Source organism: Trichosurus vulpecula, chromosome 1 (genome assembly GCF_011100635.1).
Source record: "Trichosurus vulpecula isolate mTriVul1 chromosome 1, mTriVul1.pri, whole genome shotgun sequence".
Classification (NCBI taxonomy): Eukaryota; Metazoa; Chordata; class Mammalia; order Diprotodontia; family Phalangeridae; genus Trichosurus; species Trichosurus vulpecula.
In genome coordinates this window covers 498541237-498557085 of record NC_050573.1, presented here as the reverse complement: position 1 = coordinate 498557085, position 15849 = coordinate 498541237, and the positions used below count along the sequence as shown (strand labels likewise).

At 41.0% G+C, this 15849-nt stretch overlaps 1 protein-coding gene across 3 annotated transcripts in view; it reads right to left on the bottom strand.

The window, feature by feature from the left end:
* LOC118832004 (myosin phosphatase Rho interacting protein) overlaps positions 1 to 15849 on the bottom strand; it is a 230906-nt gene that overhangs the window by 5342 nt on the left and 209715 nt on the right. For 2 of the 3 annotated variants that reach the window (XM_036739487.1, XM_036739493.1), the window contains 7 exons: positions 15434 to 15581; positions 14075 to 14192; positions 12543 to 12702; positions 10429 to 10548; positions 8539 to 8625; positions 7397 to 7559; positions 4977 to 5062 (listed from right to left, as the gene is read on the bottom strand). In XM_036739487.1, the coding sequence (XP_036595382.1) occupies positions 4977 to 5062; positions 7397 to 7559; positions 8539 to 8625; positions 10429 to 10548; positions 12543 to 12702; positions 14075 to 14192; positions 15434 to 15581 (882 nt within the window). Of the gene's footprint in view, positions 1 to 4286; positions 4353 to 4976; positions 5063 to 7396; positions 7560 to 8538; positions 8626 to 10428; positions 10549 to 12542; positions 12703 to 14074; positions 14193 to 15433; positions 15582 to 15849 lie in introns of all 3 variants that reach the window. The other variant, XM_036739501.1, reaches the window with a different exon arrangement.

The following is a 15849-nucleotide window of genomic DNA, read 5'->3' as shown; positions in this document are numbered from 1 at the left end:
ACACGGGGACAATAGGGATGCTGAAAATAAAGGGGCCACTGATGCATAATAGCAATAAGGGCTAACATTTCTGCAGCCCTGCAGGGCCAGGCCCTGTGCTGAGGACTTTATCTCATCTGATCCTCACAGTAACCCTGAGAGGTAAGTGCCATCGTTATCCCCATTTTACAGATGAGGAAACTGAGGCTGGCGGGTCACACAGCTAGTAAGCTGGATTTGAACTCAGATCCCTGACTCCAGGCCCCGCATTCTATCCATGGTGCCACCTAGCTGCCACAACATAAATAACACTTTTGTTTAAAAGCAGGCAGGAAGAGATTCACAGCTTCCTAAGGAATCCACTTGTGTGTGTTACGTATGTGTATATAGAAATGCCCTTTGGGGAGGTGCTTTAAGTTCGGTATAAGAAAAGATCTGGTGAGACAGGCTTCACAGTCAAAACAAAGTGACCAAAGGAACAGGAGGAAGAAGATGAGCCCTCATGGGCATGGAAATACGAGACCCAAGGTGGGATGAAGAAACCAATTTACTCCAGCTACCCGGGGTAGACAGGGATGATGCTCCAGGATACAGACTGTAAAGCCAGCACAAACACACAGCTCCAGAGGACAGAGGACTGGCACTAAGGGACGGCAGAGACAGAATGACAGTGCCCTGAGCTCTACAGTTCCCTTGGGTGTATCACCTAGCTTTTCTGGGTCTGAGTTTCCTCATCGGTAAAAAAAAAAAAAAAAAAGTTGGACGAAATGACTTAGAAGATTCATTTTAGCAGTAACATTCTACAGCTTTAAGTTACAAAGAGAAAGATTCTATACGGCAAAGAGAACGCACAATGGATTCCGTGTCGCTAAGAAGTTCTTAGGAAAGAGGTGAGGTGCCTATATTCTAGAAGTGCAACTAACTTTCCCCCTCCTCACGTTAGGACCTTGACTCATACTTCACTGAAAAAAGGAAGCTACGTGGAACTAGCTTCCTCCTCTCTCCAATCCTACATTTCAGATCATCTCAATATCCTGTCCTATGATCCAGTCTCAGAGGTTGGGGCTGGGCGGCCCTTCTCACTGACACCTTTACTTGACCCCTTGATCTCATATTCCCCATGATGCTCTTCAGAGGCATGCCCCTTCGATCATTCCATTTTTCAGTACTTTCATTCTTTCCTTATCCACTTTCCCTATCCATTCTTGACTTATCTTTTCCTGCTACTTACAAACATGCTCAAATTTCTCTCCTTAAAAAATCTTGGCCCTACTCTCCCCACAGGTAGCTAGATGGATAGTATGCTGGCACTGGAGTCAGAAAGATGACTTCCTGAGTTTAAATCCAGCCTCAGACACTTACTAGCTGTGTGACCCTGGGCAAGTCACTTAATCCTGTTTGCCTCAGTTTCCTCATCTGTAAAATGATCTGGAGAAGGAAATGGCAAACCACTCTGGTATCTTTGCCAAGAAAACCCCAAATGGGGTCAGGAAGATAGGGAGGAAAGAAATGACAGAACAAGACCACCACTATTCCGACAGGCTGTTTATTGTTCTACATCTCCTCTTCCTTTTACAATCAGAATTCCTCAAAAAAGGTCTTCAAACTCAGCCCTGCTTTCTCACTTCCCATTTATCTTTCAAATCTTTGGTTTCTGGGGGATGATTCAATAAAAGTTGTTCCTTTCTAAGATCACAAATGATCTCGTTAGATCAAATGGCCTTTTCTTAGTCCTAATTCTTCCTAATCTCTCAGCACTTGACACTACCGATTACCACCTTCTTCTAGATTTTCTCTCCTCTCTAGATTTTCATAACATTATCCTGGTTCTCTTTCTACTTGTCAGGTCCTTCTTCATCTTCTTTACAAGTTAATTCTAGTGTGTGGGTATACCCTTTGGGTTCTGTTCTGGGCCCTCTCCTTGGCTCCCTCTGTATTTTCTCAAGTGGTCCCATCAGCTCCCCTGGACTCCTCTGTCACCTCTTTGCAGATGTTATTCACATCTGCATTTCCAGCTCTCAGCTGAGCTCTAGTTCCACATCTTCAATGGTCTCTGCTTGATGTCACCAGCGGAGCCGAACAGAAAAAGCAACGACTCTTGCATCAGACCCACCTCTGACTCTCCCTGCCCAGGGGACCTTGGGGAAGTGCCTTCACCTTTTGGGTCCCAGTTTTCTCATCTGTATAACGAGGGGGTTGGACTAGATGCCTTCTGAGGTCCCTTCGGCCTCAACTGAAAAAGGAAAGTTTCAGTGTCTACCTCGATGTCTCATAGGTATCCCAAATACCTACTGAGGGCACTGCCATGCTTCTAGTCAGCCAGGCTTACAACCTACACAGCCTTGGCTCCCCCTTCTCTCCCTCCTCTTCTGCCATATTTACTCAGCAGCTGAGTTTTGTCAATTCCTTCTCAACATCTATCGGTCCCTTTCTTCCTAGTCATACCACAACAAGTATTTATTATTGGATTATTTATTGCCAAAGCCTCCTATGTGGTTGTCTATATCCAGTCTCTCTACAGCCCATCTTCCACGCAGATGCAAAAAGCTCAGGTCTTACGATGGCACTCTCCTATTCAAAAGGCTCAGTAACTATTTTCCATAGGATAAAATACATCCCCCTTTGTTTGGCATTTAAAGTCCTTCACAGTCTGGTTCCAGCTTAGCTTTCTAGGCCAACTGCAAATTACTGCTACCTTAATGCACTCCAAGTAAGCTCAAACTGGCATACTTGCTGATACCTGTACATTACCCTCCAGCTCCCACCTCTAGGCTTTACATACGCTGTGCTCCCCCATCCTTGGAATGCACTCCTTTCCTCATTTCCTCGGGACCACTAGGTCCTTTTGAGGTTCAGGTTAAGAGCTACCTCCTCACTTCCTTCAAAATTCCTTTTCTCATTCTCTTGGTTGTTAATTCTGCTCCCCTCATTGTGTTTTTTTATTATTACTTATTTTCTTATAAATTTTTGTATAAATAATTCTTTACACACATACCTTATATATACATTTATCTGTGAATGTTATCTGCCCCAATAGACTGTGAGGGAAGGGACTATTTAATTTTTATATATAATAGATTTAAAGGTCAAAATGATATAAATCATATTTAGATGCCTCTATATGAACAGCATTCCTTTAAATAAAAATTAACTTGATCCTGTCCTGTCTTGCAATATAGTATACTCATTGTTCCACTAACCATAACGGATCACCTCTTTTGGATCCTGATACCTTTTAACTAGGTAAGGGAATCTAGGTGAAAAATAGCTTATTTATGAAGTACATGTACTCACTACTGTCCTCTTATTCACAATCCAACATATGGTGGAAATCCTCTTCAGTATTTATTTTCTCTTCTGACCAAAATCCTTCCTCTGTTTCCACTAAAGATTGTTTAAAAAGCCTCAGGAGAGTTCCATTTTGATAAAATGTTTAAAAACACCCAAAAAGGGGAAAAAATATTAAATCCATTCAAAGTTACTTTCTCCTGATATGGGCATTAGTAACTTTTCCCCCTTTAAACAGCTTACCTAACCAGAGAAGCTACAATCGACATTTGTCAAATCTCCACATTATTTAAAGCACTGACATTCACCAACTGGATAAAATACAAACTGCAAACACGCACAACGGTAAATATTTACTAGGTTAACTTAGTAAATTTGGATCATAGGGCATTTCCACTGTCAGTGGAACAGAGGGTGGTTGGTTTTATAAAGCGTGATGATGACTATTGTCTTTGACTTTTTCATGTTATCTGGGTAGGTACTTGATAAGTCTCAGCTTCTCCATATTAAGGGAAATCAATGCTTGAGAACTCTTTCTCCTTGCAAATGTCTGATTTTTTTTTCTTTAAAAATGTATCTGTGCACGACGCAGCGAGTTTAGTTGGGGACATGCACAGGTCATTCAGCATGCACGCTTGGCTGTTCCCACAGGTAGGACTGTAGCCCTTTCACACAAGACATCCTTCCCACCCATGAGAAGCTGGCTTCACAAAGAGCCTGCTATTCTTCAAAGTCAACAAGGTGGAAGTGCATTGACTCCCTGGGCAAGGTGTCCCGTTTAGAGATTGCAATGCCAAAGAGTGTAGCCGAATGTGAGGGAAGAACTCTGCAGGGAAGGTGCAAAGAAACTTTATGTGGTTTTCCATGTAGATTCTGGAGTGGGAGAGATGATTAATTAAAAAGAGTAATAATAAAATGAGGGAAAAGATTATAGCTTGACACGGAGGTATGAGTAGTGCATGCAGAGTGTGCTGCTCCCTCAAGGGAGTCAGGTTGGTCAGGTGGTGTGGGTTGTTTACCTACATGACAGGGAACCTGGAATCTGGCTCGTTTCAGTTATCCCATGAGACCTGCTCAATTACGGACTGTCGGGGGAAAGAGCAAAAATAAAACAAGAAGCACATAAATCCGAAATGCAACAGCGTTCATAACGATCCACCCTCCACCCGGAGGTCCACGCCCTTCAGATAATCCCCTGGGCTACATCCCATGGAATAAAGGGAGATAATCCCAATAACTCAGCACAATAACTCAGCGATGGGTGAAGAGCGTCTCTGTTTACCTAGGGGTACCCAAAGGGGAGGAGAAGTACGGTTTCCCCACCAGCCCACGCTTTCTCCAAAAGTCATCAGTACTAAGATATGGAGACACAAGTGACGATACATGACGGAAGTAGTGATGACAGGAGGCAAAACGTATCAGACAACACAGAAGCTTGGATGATACTGGTTTTAGAAGTAGAAAGTGGAACTAACTAGAAATTCTACTTCCCATTTCTGGCCTCTTCAAGATAATTTCATTTATGATAAAGAAACTTGATCCTTGTTAAAATTCTTGCAGTAATACACTCAACATGTAATAAGTAATTCTGCAATTGGCATAAGCTCTGTGCAATTAAAGTTCATTTCTGAAAATTAATGGCTGCCTCCAAACTACTCCTGCAGTCGAATTCTTCTGCATCACCGTAGTCTTTAAAAACCAAAACTCACCTTTGACCTGATATTCCTTAACTGACGGCTAACACTGGATCTGTCTTTCTTCAAAAAGTCAGGATTGCTTTTAGATTTCATGATATCTGAAAAAACAAACAAACAAACAAACAGCCATTAACCTTTTCTTTCTGTTAAATAGCCAATAACTTATAAAAAATTGCGACACATTTCTCAGCATAATAATTATATGTGGGGGGTAAGGGAAATACTCAGTGAGGAGTTAGGGAGCTCAGTTATGCTGAATTAAATTTCCATGACCATCTTTGATATGACTTAAGAAATGCCATTAGAAATGAATTACAATTTATTAATATTTATATTATTAATACATTATATAATGCTATATATTTATACATAATATATTAATATTTATGTGACTTCAATTGAATAACACAAAACACTTTAGCAATATGCTTTTGTGATGATAATGGCATTTTACAAAGTTATTTCTCCCACAACAACCTTCTGAGGTTAAGTGGTCCTAGTATTTTATCTCAGTTTTACAGATGGAGAAACTGAGGCTCAGAGAAATTAAGTAATTTGGCCATGGACATAAACTTAGTAAGTGGTAGGCCCACACCTTGAACCTATATCTTTTGACTCCAAGTCAAATACATATATAATATATATTATATATAAATATAATTATACCTTTGACCCAGCAATTCTGTTTTAGGGACTACACCCCAAAGTGTTATCAAAAACAAAACAAAAATTGTTCTTGTCTTTTCTCATATGTGTACATAGTAAACAAATGCTTATTGATTGACTAAAAGGTCACTCTCCTTTGCAGAGAAGATAAAGAAAATAGTAATTGAGCTGCCTTCTGTCAATTATCTTCACCCCACCCACTGCATGAATAGGAACCATCCCTCCTTTGATCCTCTTTTTTCTCCAAGTACAGCTTTAAAACAATCCTTTCTGCTGTTCACAGCTTCCACCAGTCTCCCCTCAGTCTGAATTTTAGCATTCCTACTACCATTTTTACAGGATCATGCCAGAGTTTATTTTCTGTCGTCTGGCTTTGCTTCCATCTTCTATGCATTACTTTTAAAAATCTAAGTCAGCTAATAAGTTCCGCATGCATCCACATCAGTCTCTTAACACAAGTGCCATTTTTTTCTCCATGATGGAATCATTTCATTTTGTTTCTTTGGAATTTCCTTCTTGAGTATCTTCTATCTCTCCGGGGGTGACTTCTCTTAAAGCGCTTTCTCCCATAGGATCATAATTATCTTTCTTCTGAACCTTTAAAATTTGCTTTCTCAAAATCTAGAATGTATATATCAGACTATACTAGGATTTCCCCTCCTCCCTTACAAAGTCTAAGATTGAGTGGTCACTCTTCTCAGAGCTCACATCATTTCTACCCTAGCAATCAATTCCCTCCCTGCTACTGAGAACCCATATCCACATTAGAATTTCTCTTTGTTGGTTCTTCCATCTTTTCAAGGATGAAGTTATCTTTTAGGCAAGTCAAGAAGTTACCAGTGGCTCTATTTTTAGTAGAAAAGTTCCAGCAGATGTCTAGATAACTGAAATCCCCCCATCTCTAATACTGTGCCTCTGTGCCAGGCTTGTGACCTGCTTTGCAAACATCTACAGTACAATGACATTACACTCCTCTGTAGTACAAACAGTTTTATATTCTGTTGCTCTTGGCAAACAGTGGTTTCTGACAGTTTTTAGGCTGCTTTTGTCTCATTACTGCAATTGGTTTACATCTGTTAAACTTTTGTATAAAATCAATTATTCAGTAGCAATAACGTATTTAAATAGTTTGGAGCAAAAAAAAATAGTTTGGAGCAATTCTCATTACATATGAATTGTTTTCTCATTTTCTTTTAGCTTGATATTACTTTTAATCTTTTCTCTAAAATGTCAGTGGTCTAATTGTATACAGACTACTTGATTCAAGGAATGAAACCCACATCGTGTCTATTAAATATATTCAATTTCATTTCCCATGTTACTTGTTGCTTATCATGTCCACAACAACCCAATCTATTTCCCTTACATTCTCTGTGTATGAGAATATGGCTGTGTGTAGCATTCACTACTAACAGTCTTCATTTCTTTTGTCTCTGTTGGGATATTTATAGTACTTCTATTAAACATTACTACAAAGCTTGAGAAGACACCAAAAGCTGTGAGACTGATTTTCTTAGCATTATACAGACATTCCTTTCTCTGCCACATATCCTGATATATGAATGAACACTTTACATTCAACCCTTCTCTCTTTCTACACTATACCAAATAAAGTGTGTAATCATGATGATGATATGGACATAAACTTCAGCTTCTACAGAAGCCAATACACATCCGTAATTGCAGTAGAATGTACAAGTTAATGTAATTTGATGTGTACTAATGAGGGCACAAGAAATAAGAAAGGAAAGCTGAACGAAACCAACCATATCCCGACACCGTAGTATTTTCAGGAGACTTTTCACCCAGTGCTTCTGTAGCTGCTTTTAGCTGCTCTTTCAACCTGCTGATATCACAGTCTGCCTTGGCCTTCACAATACTCAACTCTGTGTAGATATCTTTGTACTTATCACTAGCATACTTCTTGTCCTTGAAAAAATGAAAAAAAAAAAGATTATACTTTAACAGGGAAATCAACATACGACCAAAACAAGAGAGGTGTCAAGATTATTGCTGAAAATTCAGGATGTTGGACCCTGTCTATTATGCTAAATGAGCCATATGGTCTGTGAGTAGACATTTGATAAATAAATCTAAAAGGAAAAATGGCAAGCAGGCATTGAAAGATGCAGCATTTGCAGAATTGTACCTTCAAGGAATATCTACCTTTCTTCTACTACCATCTCTAATGTACTTGGTTTGGGAAAGAACCAGCTTAGATAAAAGCAGAATTCCAGTTATTAACGACTTAAAAAAACCCCACAACAACCAAACCAACCCAAGAAGACACCTTCAGTTAAAGCTTTAAGTTAGAAGATTCATTCCCTGTTCTGTAAATGTTATTTTTCTATTAGGAAAGTGACTGGACATTAGAGCTGTGATGAATGAGGTGACCAATTTTGCTTTCAGATGACAGAGAGTGAAACATAAATCCTTCTCTTGGGAGAGAGCTTTGGACTACAGGTGCAGGATGAGGCACACACTGCCAAACGTGACTGATGTGACTGATTTTACTCAACTATACTTCATTGTTACATAGGAGGGCTTCACGGGGGAAGTGGGCCAGAGGTGGTTGTGACAGTGATTGTTAAAGCCAATATGATATTTTAGAACAAAAAAATATGCCTGAATAACCAAAGAAACTTTTGACATTTAGTTCCTATAACCCTCTGGCATTTTCTGTAAGAATAAAAAACATGATCTGGGTAAATTATTTATAACACAACTGAAATTCTATTAACTTTAGAGGACTGTCTTATTCCATAGTAAGTCTTAAGGTTTCGCTTGAAAATTGAGAAGCAGCTCCCAAGACATAGATGGGATCACACTGTTCTTGATGGGGAATGACCTTCATATTCCTCAGTTCATTCATTCTTTGCTGTTACCCACATAGGTATTCCAACATTACCCTCAGTGCTGTCTGCAGCTCATCCTTGAGAGAGCTGATTTCCTGTTTCAGGTACTGTATTTCTGATTCCTTGACCCGCAATAAGACCTATAATAAAACAAAAACTAAATATGATTGCTCAGAAACAAACCTGCCAAGCCTATAAATGCAATCAGGGGGAGGAAGGGGGAAGCATATTGTTTGTTTATTTGTATGTATGTGTGTGTGTGTGTGTATGTATGTATGCGTATATGTGTGTATAACTATATGTGTATGTTTTTGTGTGTTTGTTCTTCATTCTCAAAAAGGACCATGACATCAGGGAAATGATGACATGACTTGCAGTTGACTTTGATTTGAGTGAGGGAGGACCGTGCAAGGTCACCAGCCTCACTTTCTCCTCCAGAGCCATTTGGGTCCAGTGGCCTGATAGTCACCAGGATGACTGGAGATGGCCCAGGATGTAATGGGAGACCCTGGCCCTTTCAGGTTCTCACTTTGAATGAGGTAATGCCCATTCAGGGAATAGTCCTCTTTAAGAAGTTAATCAAGGGATGGCCCCTTTAATCAAAACTCAAAAAAAAAAAGTTATCAAATTAGGAGGGAAAGACCCTCAAGGTTCCTGGCCAAAAGAGAAACCGTTATTATTTGGTGTTTACACTCACTCTGTGCGAGGAGGGCAGGGACCTATTGTCCAATCTATGAGCTCCAGAGTGAACTGGGTTTAAGGCTTGCTTTTTGAGGAAGAAGGTGGCACAGTGAATAGAGCACTGGCTCTGGAATCAGGAGGACCTGAGTTCAAATCTTTCCTCAGACACTTGACACTCACTAGCTGTGTGACCTTGGGCAAATCACTTAACCCTGATTGCTTTGCCTCCCCACTCCAAAAACAAAAAAAAAGTGGTAGAGAAAATAGTAATAATGCAGATTAAACTTAAAAATGTGTTAAGTATATAGTGTATGTGTATGCATATATATAGATCTGTGTATACATGTGTGTCTATGTATAAATATATGTGTGTTGTGTACACACACACACACGTTCACTCATTTTCAAGATTCCTTAATCTCCCTCCCTTCCTCAAAAAGATTCTTTACATTTCAGTCACCAGCTGAAGTTTGTTCTTTCATAGTTTTTTAAGTCATTTATATACAGCATTAAAGTTTATAAAGTGTTTTCTTCAGATGGCCCTGTGAGATAGACAACACAAGCATTTTGATCCCTGTATTTCAGCGGCAGAGAATGAAGCTCAGACATGTTATGTGCCTTGTTCAAGATCGCACAGCGTCAAAGCCAGGTCTCTTCAAACACCCAAAGGCTTGTGCTCTCTCTAACCACCTTAGCAAAAGTACATATTCTGCATTGAAAGTCACGCTCCGAGTTTAGACAGACCCAATCTGCCAATTACAATTTGGATTATCAGTATCTGCAGCTGATGGCAAAGGTCCCGGTGAAGGAACAAGGAAAAGCAAGTTCTGCCACTCCATCACAGTTAAACAAATCGACTCTCTGTACCATTAACAGAATATCCATCGCAAGCTCCCCAACCCAGCAAAAGCTTCTTTTCTTTCAAGGCGCAGCTTCCGCTGCCACTTCTCTTCCATGAAGCCATCTCTGACCTCTCCATCTGGAGTAACTGCTTCTTGCTCTGAATTCCAAAAGAACTTGATGTCTCTAACATAATAACTAACTCACTGCCGGGAGGCACCTCTTTTATTCCCATGTTGAGCTGCCACAGTTAAGTATTTTATTGTTATTTAACTCTCAAATGTGTAAGCCTTGTCTGCCCAGGTAGGCCGTGGTAAGCTCCTTGAGGGTAAGGAACAAGTCTTAGTACATCTGTATCCCATACTGTGCCTTACACATCTATTGATTTGTCCCCAATTTACTGATTTTACTTTGAAAAGTACCTCTAGTTCATAAGCATCCTTGCCCTGTGTGAGAGGCGAGCCAGCAGCCTCTCCACCTCCCTCCCCAGTCAGTAGCGTTCGTAACCGAGTGATCTCCGCAGCCAGGCGGTTATTTAACTCCTGAAAGAAGAAAAAAGAATCAGCAAACCCACAGCAGGTATAGAGGTTTGTAAACCCAAGCGTTTTCCCTCAGCGACATAATTATTAGAATCAAATTAGGGTGCAAGAGAAAATTAAATCAAGTCTCCCAATCTCGTTCCGCTCTATCCTGTAACTTCTCCCAATATACATATTTTGTTATACACATGTTCTCTCTCTGCTATCCCATAACACAATGATCTCCAAAGTATGAATTGTGCTATGGTCTCAAGGCGATGGATGTGTCATCAAACATTCAGGGTGGGAAGATGGGCTGCAACTCGCCCTCCCTGCGACAGCCATTTGTGGGGTTGGCTCCCAGATAACCAAATTAACAGATTGTCCTCCATCATGTCCTCATTCCAATCCCCGCCTCCCCACCTCCACCCCAGTCACAGTAAAGGCTCCCATCTTCCCCCTAACTATGATCCAAGCACCCACCACAGCGGCTGTGAAGATGCCATTAGGAAAATTTCCTTCTCTCTGGTATATCCACCCACTGCCCAACATATCACCTTGTGGTTAGTACTCTGGGGGCGGTGACTACTGAGTGATAATTTTAATCAGAGCAAAAGAAAAGAATTTTTGTACTGCTTTTAAAAATGTCATTTATCTCATTCTTCAGAAATTTCTATTTTTGTGTACTTTTGGTGTATATGTGTATGGATATATGTATATATACACACGTTTGTATGAGGAATAGGCTTCATTCTCCAAAGTCTGGAGATTCTTGCCCCAAGCAGACCTGCCACTGGGGGCCCCCTCTTTTTATCTTCCTACCTTGTCCTGGCACCTGGATGCCTAACTGCTAACACAACTTGATGAGCCAGAGTTACCATTTCTATTCCTTCTGATGAGATAGATAACCACCAGACTTTTTTTTTTTGCCTGCCACTGCCTCCCAACTTCTTCCAGTTCTTACAATCTGCCTTGCCTCTATGCCCTCCAGACCCCTGGAACTGCCATCTGACCTAATGATGTAGCCTTTCCAAGACCCTTGGACCCTGCTGCCTCCATGCAGGGCAGGACTCCTAGGACTTTGGGGCCTTTCTATCCATCCTACAGCTGAACATTACTTTAGGTGTTCTTTCCCCCAGTGAGGATGTTAAGAGAGCTCCTGGAGAGCAGTGAGTGGACCAATTTTTCTGTTTTCTATTTTTAAAAATATTCCTATCCCCAGCACTTAGCACAGCATTTGGTGCATAGTAAGCACTTAATAAATGCTTTTTCATTCATTAATCCATAAATACCATGTTAATTCCCGATTCTGAGCCTTTGCTCATGCTGCCTTCCTTAGGAGCCTAGGACCTTCTCTTCTAAATTCCAAAACCTATCCCTTTAGGGCTAAATCAAGTCCCACCCTCCTCTAAGTACATCAACACTGACATTTCTCAGATCCAACCTAGTATAGCTCCGAAACATACTGTTCTCTTGGTACCTCATGCCAATCAAAAGGAGGCAATATAGCTGTTTCATGTGCATGTATCAGCAACATCATAGTCTTTCAGAGCAAGAGAGACTTCTCATTATCTAGTCCACCCTTCTAAAAGCAGGGATCCTCTCAAAAGGTGTTCATATGATGTCACTGATGAATCTTTAAGTTCCTGGGGACAGGGGCTATCTCTCACACTTCTATTTCCCACAATGCCTAACCAGGTTATAGACATAGTGGGTACCCAATAAATATTTATTCAGTCATGTAGGGCTTGAAAGCAAAAAAGATGACAATGGTCTTAGAATCTGAATTCATTTTCTAAACCTCTTATAGGAGAAACTGTTCGAAGGAGCTTGGGGGGAGTGAATCTAACCTTCCAACACTCCAAAGCTGGACAAATAGGGAAAGGATGACTGTGAGAATGGGAGCAGAAGGAAAAGGTGTGGAAAACGTTTTAGTTGTGGTTTTCCATAAGCCACTCCTTCTCTGGAGTCTCTCTCTTCTTGCTCTCCACTCCACGGAGAGTGCTGGAATTCCTTACCTGATTGTGTGCATTGAGCTCCTGGTTTTCTCTCTGGCACTGGCGAAGGGCCTGCCTCTCCGCCTCCAAAGCCTGAGCCAAATGAGCATTTTCCAAGCATTTCTGAGAGTACTGTTCTGAAAGGACTTCCAGTTCCCGCTGGACTGATTGCAACTCTTCTCTGTAAATAAACAAAGATGAAAGCTGACATTTCTACAGGGCTTTAAGGTTTATAAAGTGCTTTTTGAACATGATCTCATCTGACCCTCACAAGAACCTCGTGGTTCCTGTACTCTACAGGTATTACTGCCACCATTTCGCAAATGAGGAAACAGGTTTAGAAAGGTTTATCACATAGTCACATAGCTAGTAAGTGTTTGAGGCAGAATTCTCACTCCTGCTTCCAAAGTAGCCCAGTGCCATGCCACATTACCTAGGACCACTATCATTTTATATAACTTCTGTAAAACTTTCTTCATAGGGTCTCTCAAATATTTTAAAATTAAAGGCACTTCCCTCTTTAAATACAATCAATGCATATTTGAAGCCTCTGATTCTCTATCTCTTGAAGGCAGAAAGCTGTTAACCTTCACATGTCTTACTCAATATGATCAATGTTCAACAAATGTTAGACAAACAGCCAGAAGCACACGGCCCCTGTGATTCTGCTATGGTAAAGAAGGCCGGGGCCCAGAAGAAAAGGAGTCATTAGAGGCAGTTGCTCTTTATTCCTCCCCACTTCCCTTTAGTCTCTACAGCCTTGTGCTTACTGTCTTCTCCTGTGCTGGAGCCCAGCAAGTGGCTTGAGCCAAAAGGAAACCCAGGTGGGGTTGGAGTCAAAAGCAGTTGTGCGACCAGGAATGAGGCCAAGTCCCAATTTGAGTGAAAGTTGCTGAAATAAATTAACCTGCCACTAGCCACCATGATGTTTCGAAATCCATCCAATTACTCATAATCAAACCATTGAATGTACATGTTCAGAAAGTGAAAGACTGAGACAGAAAATATGCCAGTAATTATTATCTAACAGAGAGGCTTCATTAAGTTGATCTTCACATGAGAAAAAAATATTTTTACATATACAATTTGGGCAGTTTCAGGTAGAAATAAAAACAACAGCCCCCATACATGGGACTGGCTAATAGTGTTATATCTTTGCCAATGTCCCCAAAACAACAGAGGAAAAAGCAGAAAAGAAACAATACTTTATCTAGCAGTCTTTTTCTCGGGAGGGTTTCAGGTACCATCTCTTCAGTGGTAAGATCGAGATTAAAACAGAATATTCTTATTTGATGCACAGCCCCATAATTTGAAGGTCCTTCCCTTTGAGAAAAGGGAATTACTGGATGTATATCAGGGCTCCAGTAGTGTATTGTTGCTAGCTAACTAGATAGTCATTCACCATAGTTGTGTGGCAACACTTGCCACTGAGGTGGCCCTTTCTTGCTAAAAGCAGAAAATTTCCCTGTCTGTCTTTCTCTCCCTCCCTCCCCCTCCTCTGAGTGTATACTGACATTCCTAAAAAAAAACAAACCAAAAAACCCCAAACATACAGGTACTGTCTTCTAAGGGCCTCAATATCTGAATTGACACTGCTGATCTGAGAGCGATGTGTCTTCTCCAACTCTCGCTCCATCTCTTCCCGATGAGCATTCTTCATGGCCTCAATTGCTGTAAAGATCGAAAAGAAGCTTAGTAATCGAAGGAGGCTTGGAGGTGGGAGGTCTTTATTTCAAGGTGGTCTGGAGTAAGGTGTTTTATTTTTTCAGATTAAACAAGTAACCTTTCTGAGTAACTTATTTCTTCCCAGTTAGTTCATGTGGGAAAGAAGCAATAACATGTTGTAAGGAATTTTTTAAAAGACTGAATTTTCTATGAATCAGCAAGCAGCCTGGATTTTCAAATCATAGATCATAGGTTAGCCTGGCGTAAAGAGGCAGAAGGCTGGGCTCTTCAGGATTCCAAAGAAGTGACAGACTATATCACATCCCTGCTTCCTAGGAGGGAGCAATGAGAAAAGTTTTTTCTCCCTCTATACAATTGAGGAGATGTTTTCTTTCTTTGTTTTTTTTTTTTAAATTGGAAGAGAATGAGGCTAATAAGATAATTGTTAGATTCAAATGCTGGTTTCTAAACAATGGAATTTTTTATAACTGAGTTTTAGGGTTGGTATATTTTCATCCTTAGGACAAAAATGGTAAGTCTCTTTGGAAATAGTAATTAATTTCAGGCATGAGTAATACTGTGCTTCAAAGGAAGGGTAAAACAAAATAAATTTGGTGGTGCTTGCCTAGGACAAAGCATTTCTGAACTAAAAAGGGGGGCGGGGCGCGGATATCTTTGAAGCAAGAGCCACATCTATCTTTATAACTTGGACATTGTAGAGAATCCTTTTGCGGGGACCATTTCACTGTGATCAGTTTGTAGAAGTCTTTTCTTTAGGGTTTCACATTCTTGTGTCTGTTTGATTACTGTAAAATTTAAAGGCACACCAAACGGCCTAAGTCAAAAGGGTACGGAGCCAAGAGCAGATGCAGTGCCAGCAATGAGGCTAAGTGAGGGTCACTGGAGGCTGAAGGATAAAAGCCACCTGTTGGAGAGCAGCCCAGCTGAGGAAAACCTCCTGCTAGGACTGGACTGCGCTGGACGCGAGAGTACTACAGCAAGGAAGTCTAAACTTCCTTTCTCTGCTACCTCACAGCCACACCAATCTTGGGCACGCTGGAAAACCTTAAAGGTCTCTAACACCAGCACTTTTTCCAAGGAAAATTTCAATCGCTTCTCTAGGAACTAGCTTAAAATGCCAGGCTCTGAAATGACAACACAACACAACAAGTGACACCTTATCCAGTCTTAAGCCGATCCAGCCAAGGTAAAAGGACGATCCAAGTCTTGCGTGCAAGCTTGGTTACCTGATATGGTAGCGGCCGTTTCCTCCGCTAACAGGCGATCTTTCTCCTCCCGTAGTTTCTCCAGTTCCCGCTGGTGCTGCCTCTGTAGATCCTCTATCTTCTTCTGATGGGTCTCTTCCATAGCAGCAAACCCTCGTTCACATGTTGCCTACAAAATGCAAAAGGGACTTGATGCTTCTATTCTTTTTCTTCATATCTAAGTCAGGATGCCAATCTATAAAGCAAGCAATACTCTTCAAGCCAGGCCTCTGGAAGCAGACTCACATCATTCACCAAAATCATGTCCCGTGGCAGAGTACTACCGAAGATGCAGTGATAGAAGAGCACATGCATAAACTGGCCGAGGGAAGGAAAAAGGCGGAAGAGCTAAACAGGGCAAAGGATAGCCGTAGATGTCTTTACATTGTCATTTGTGT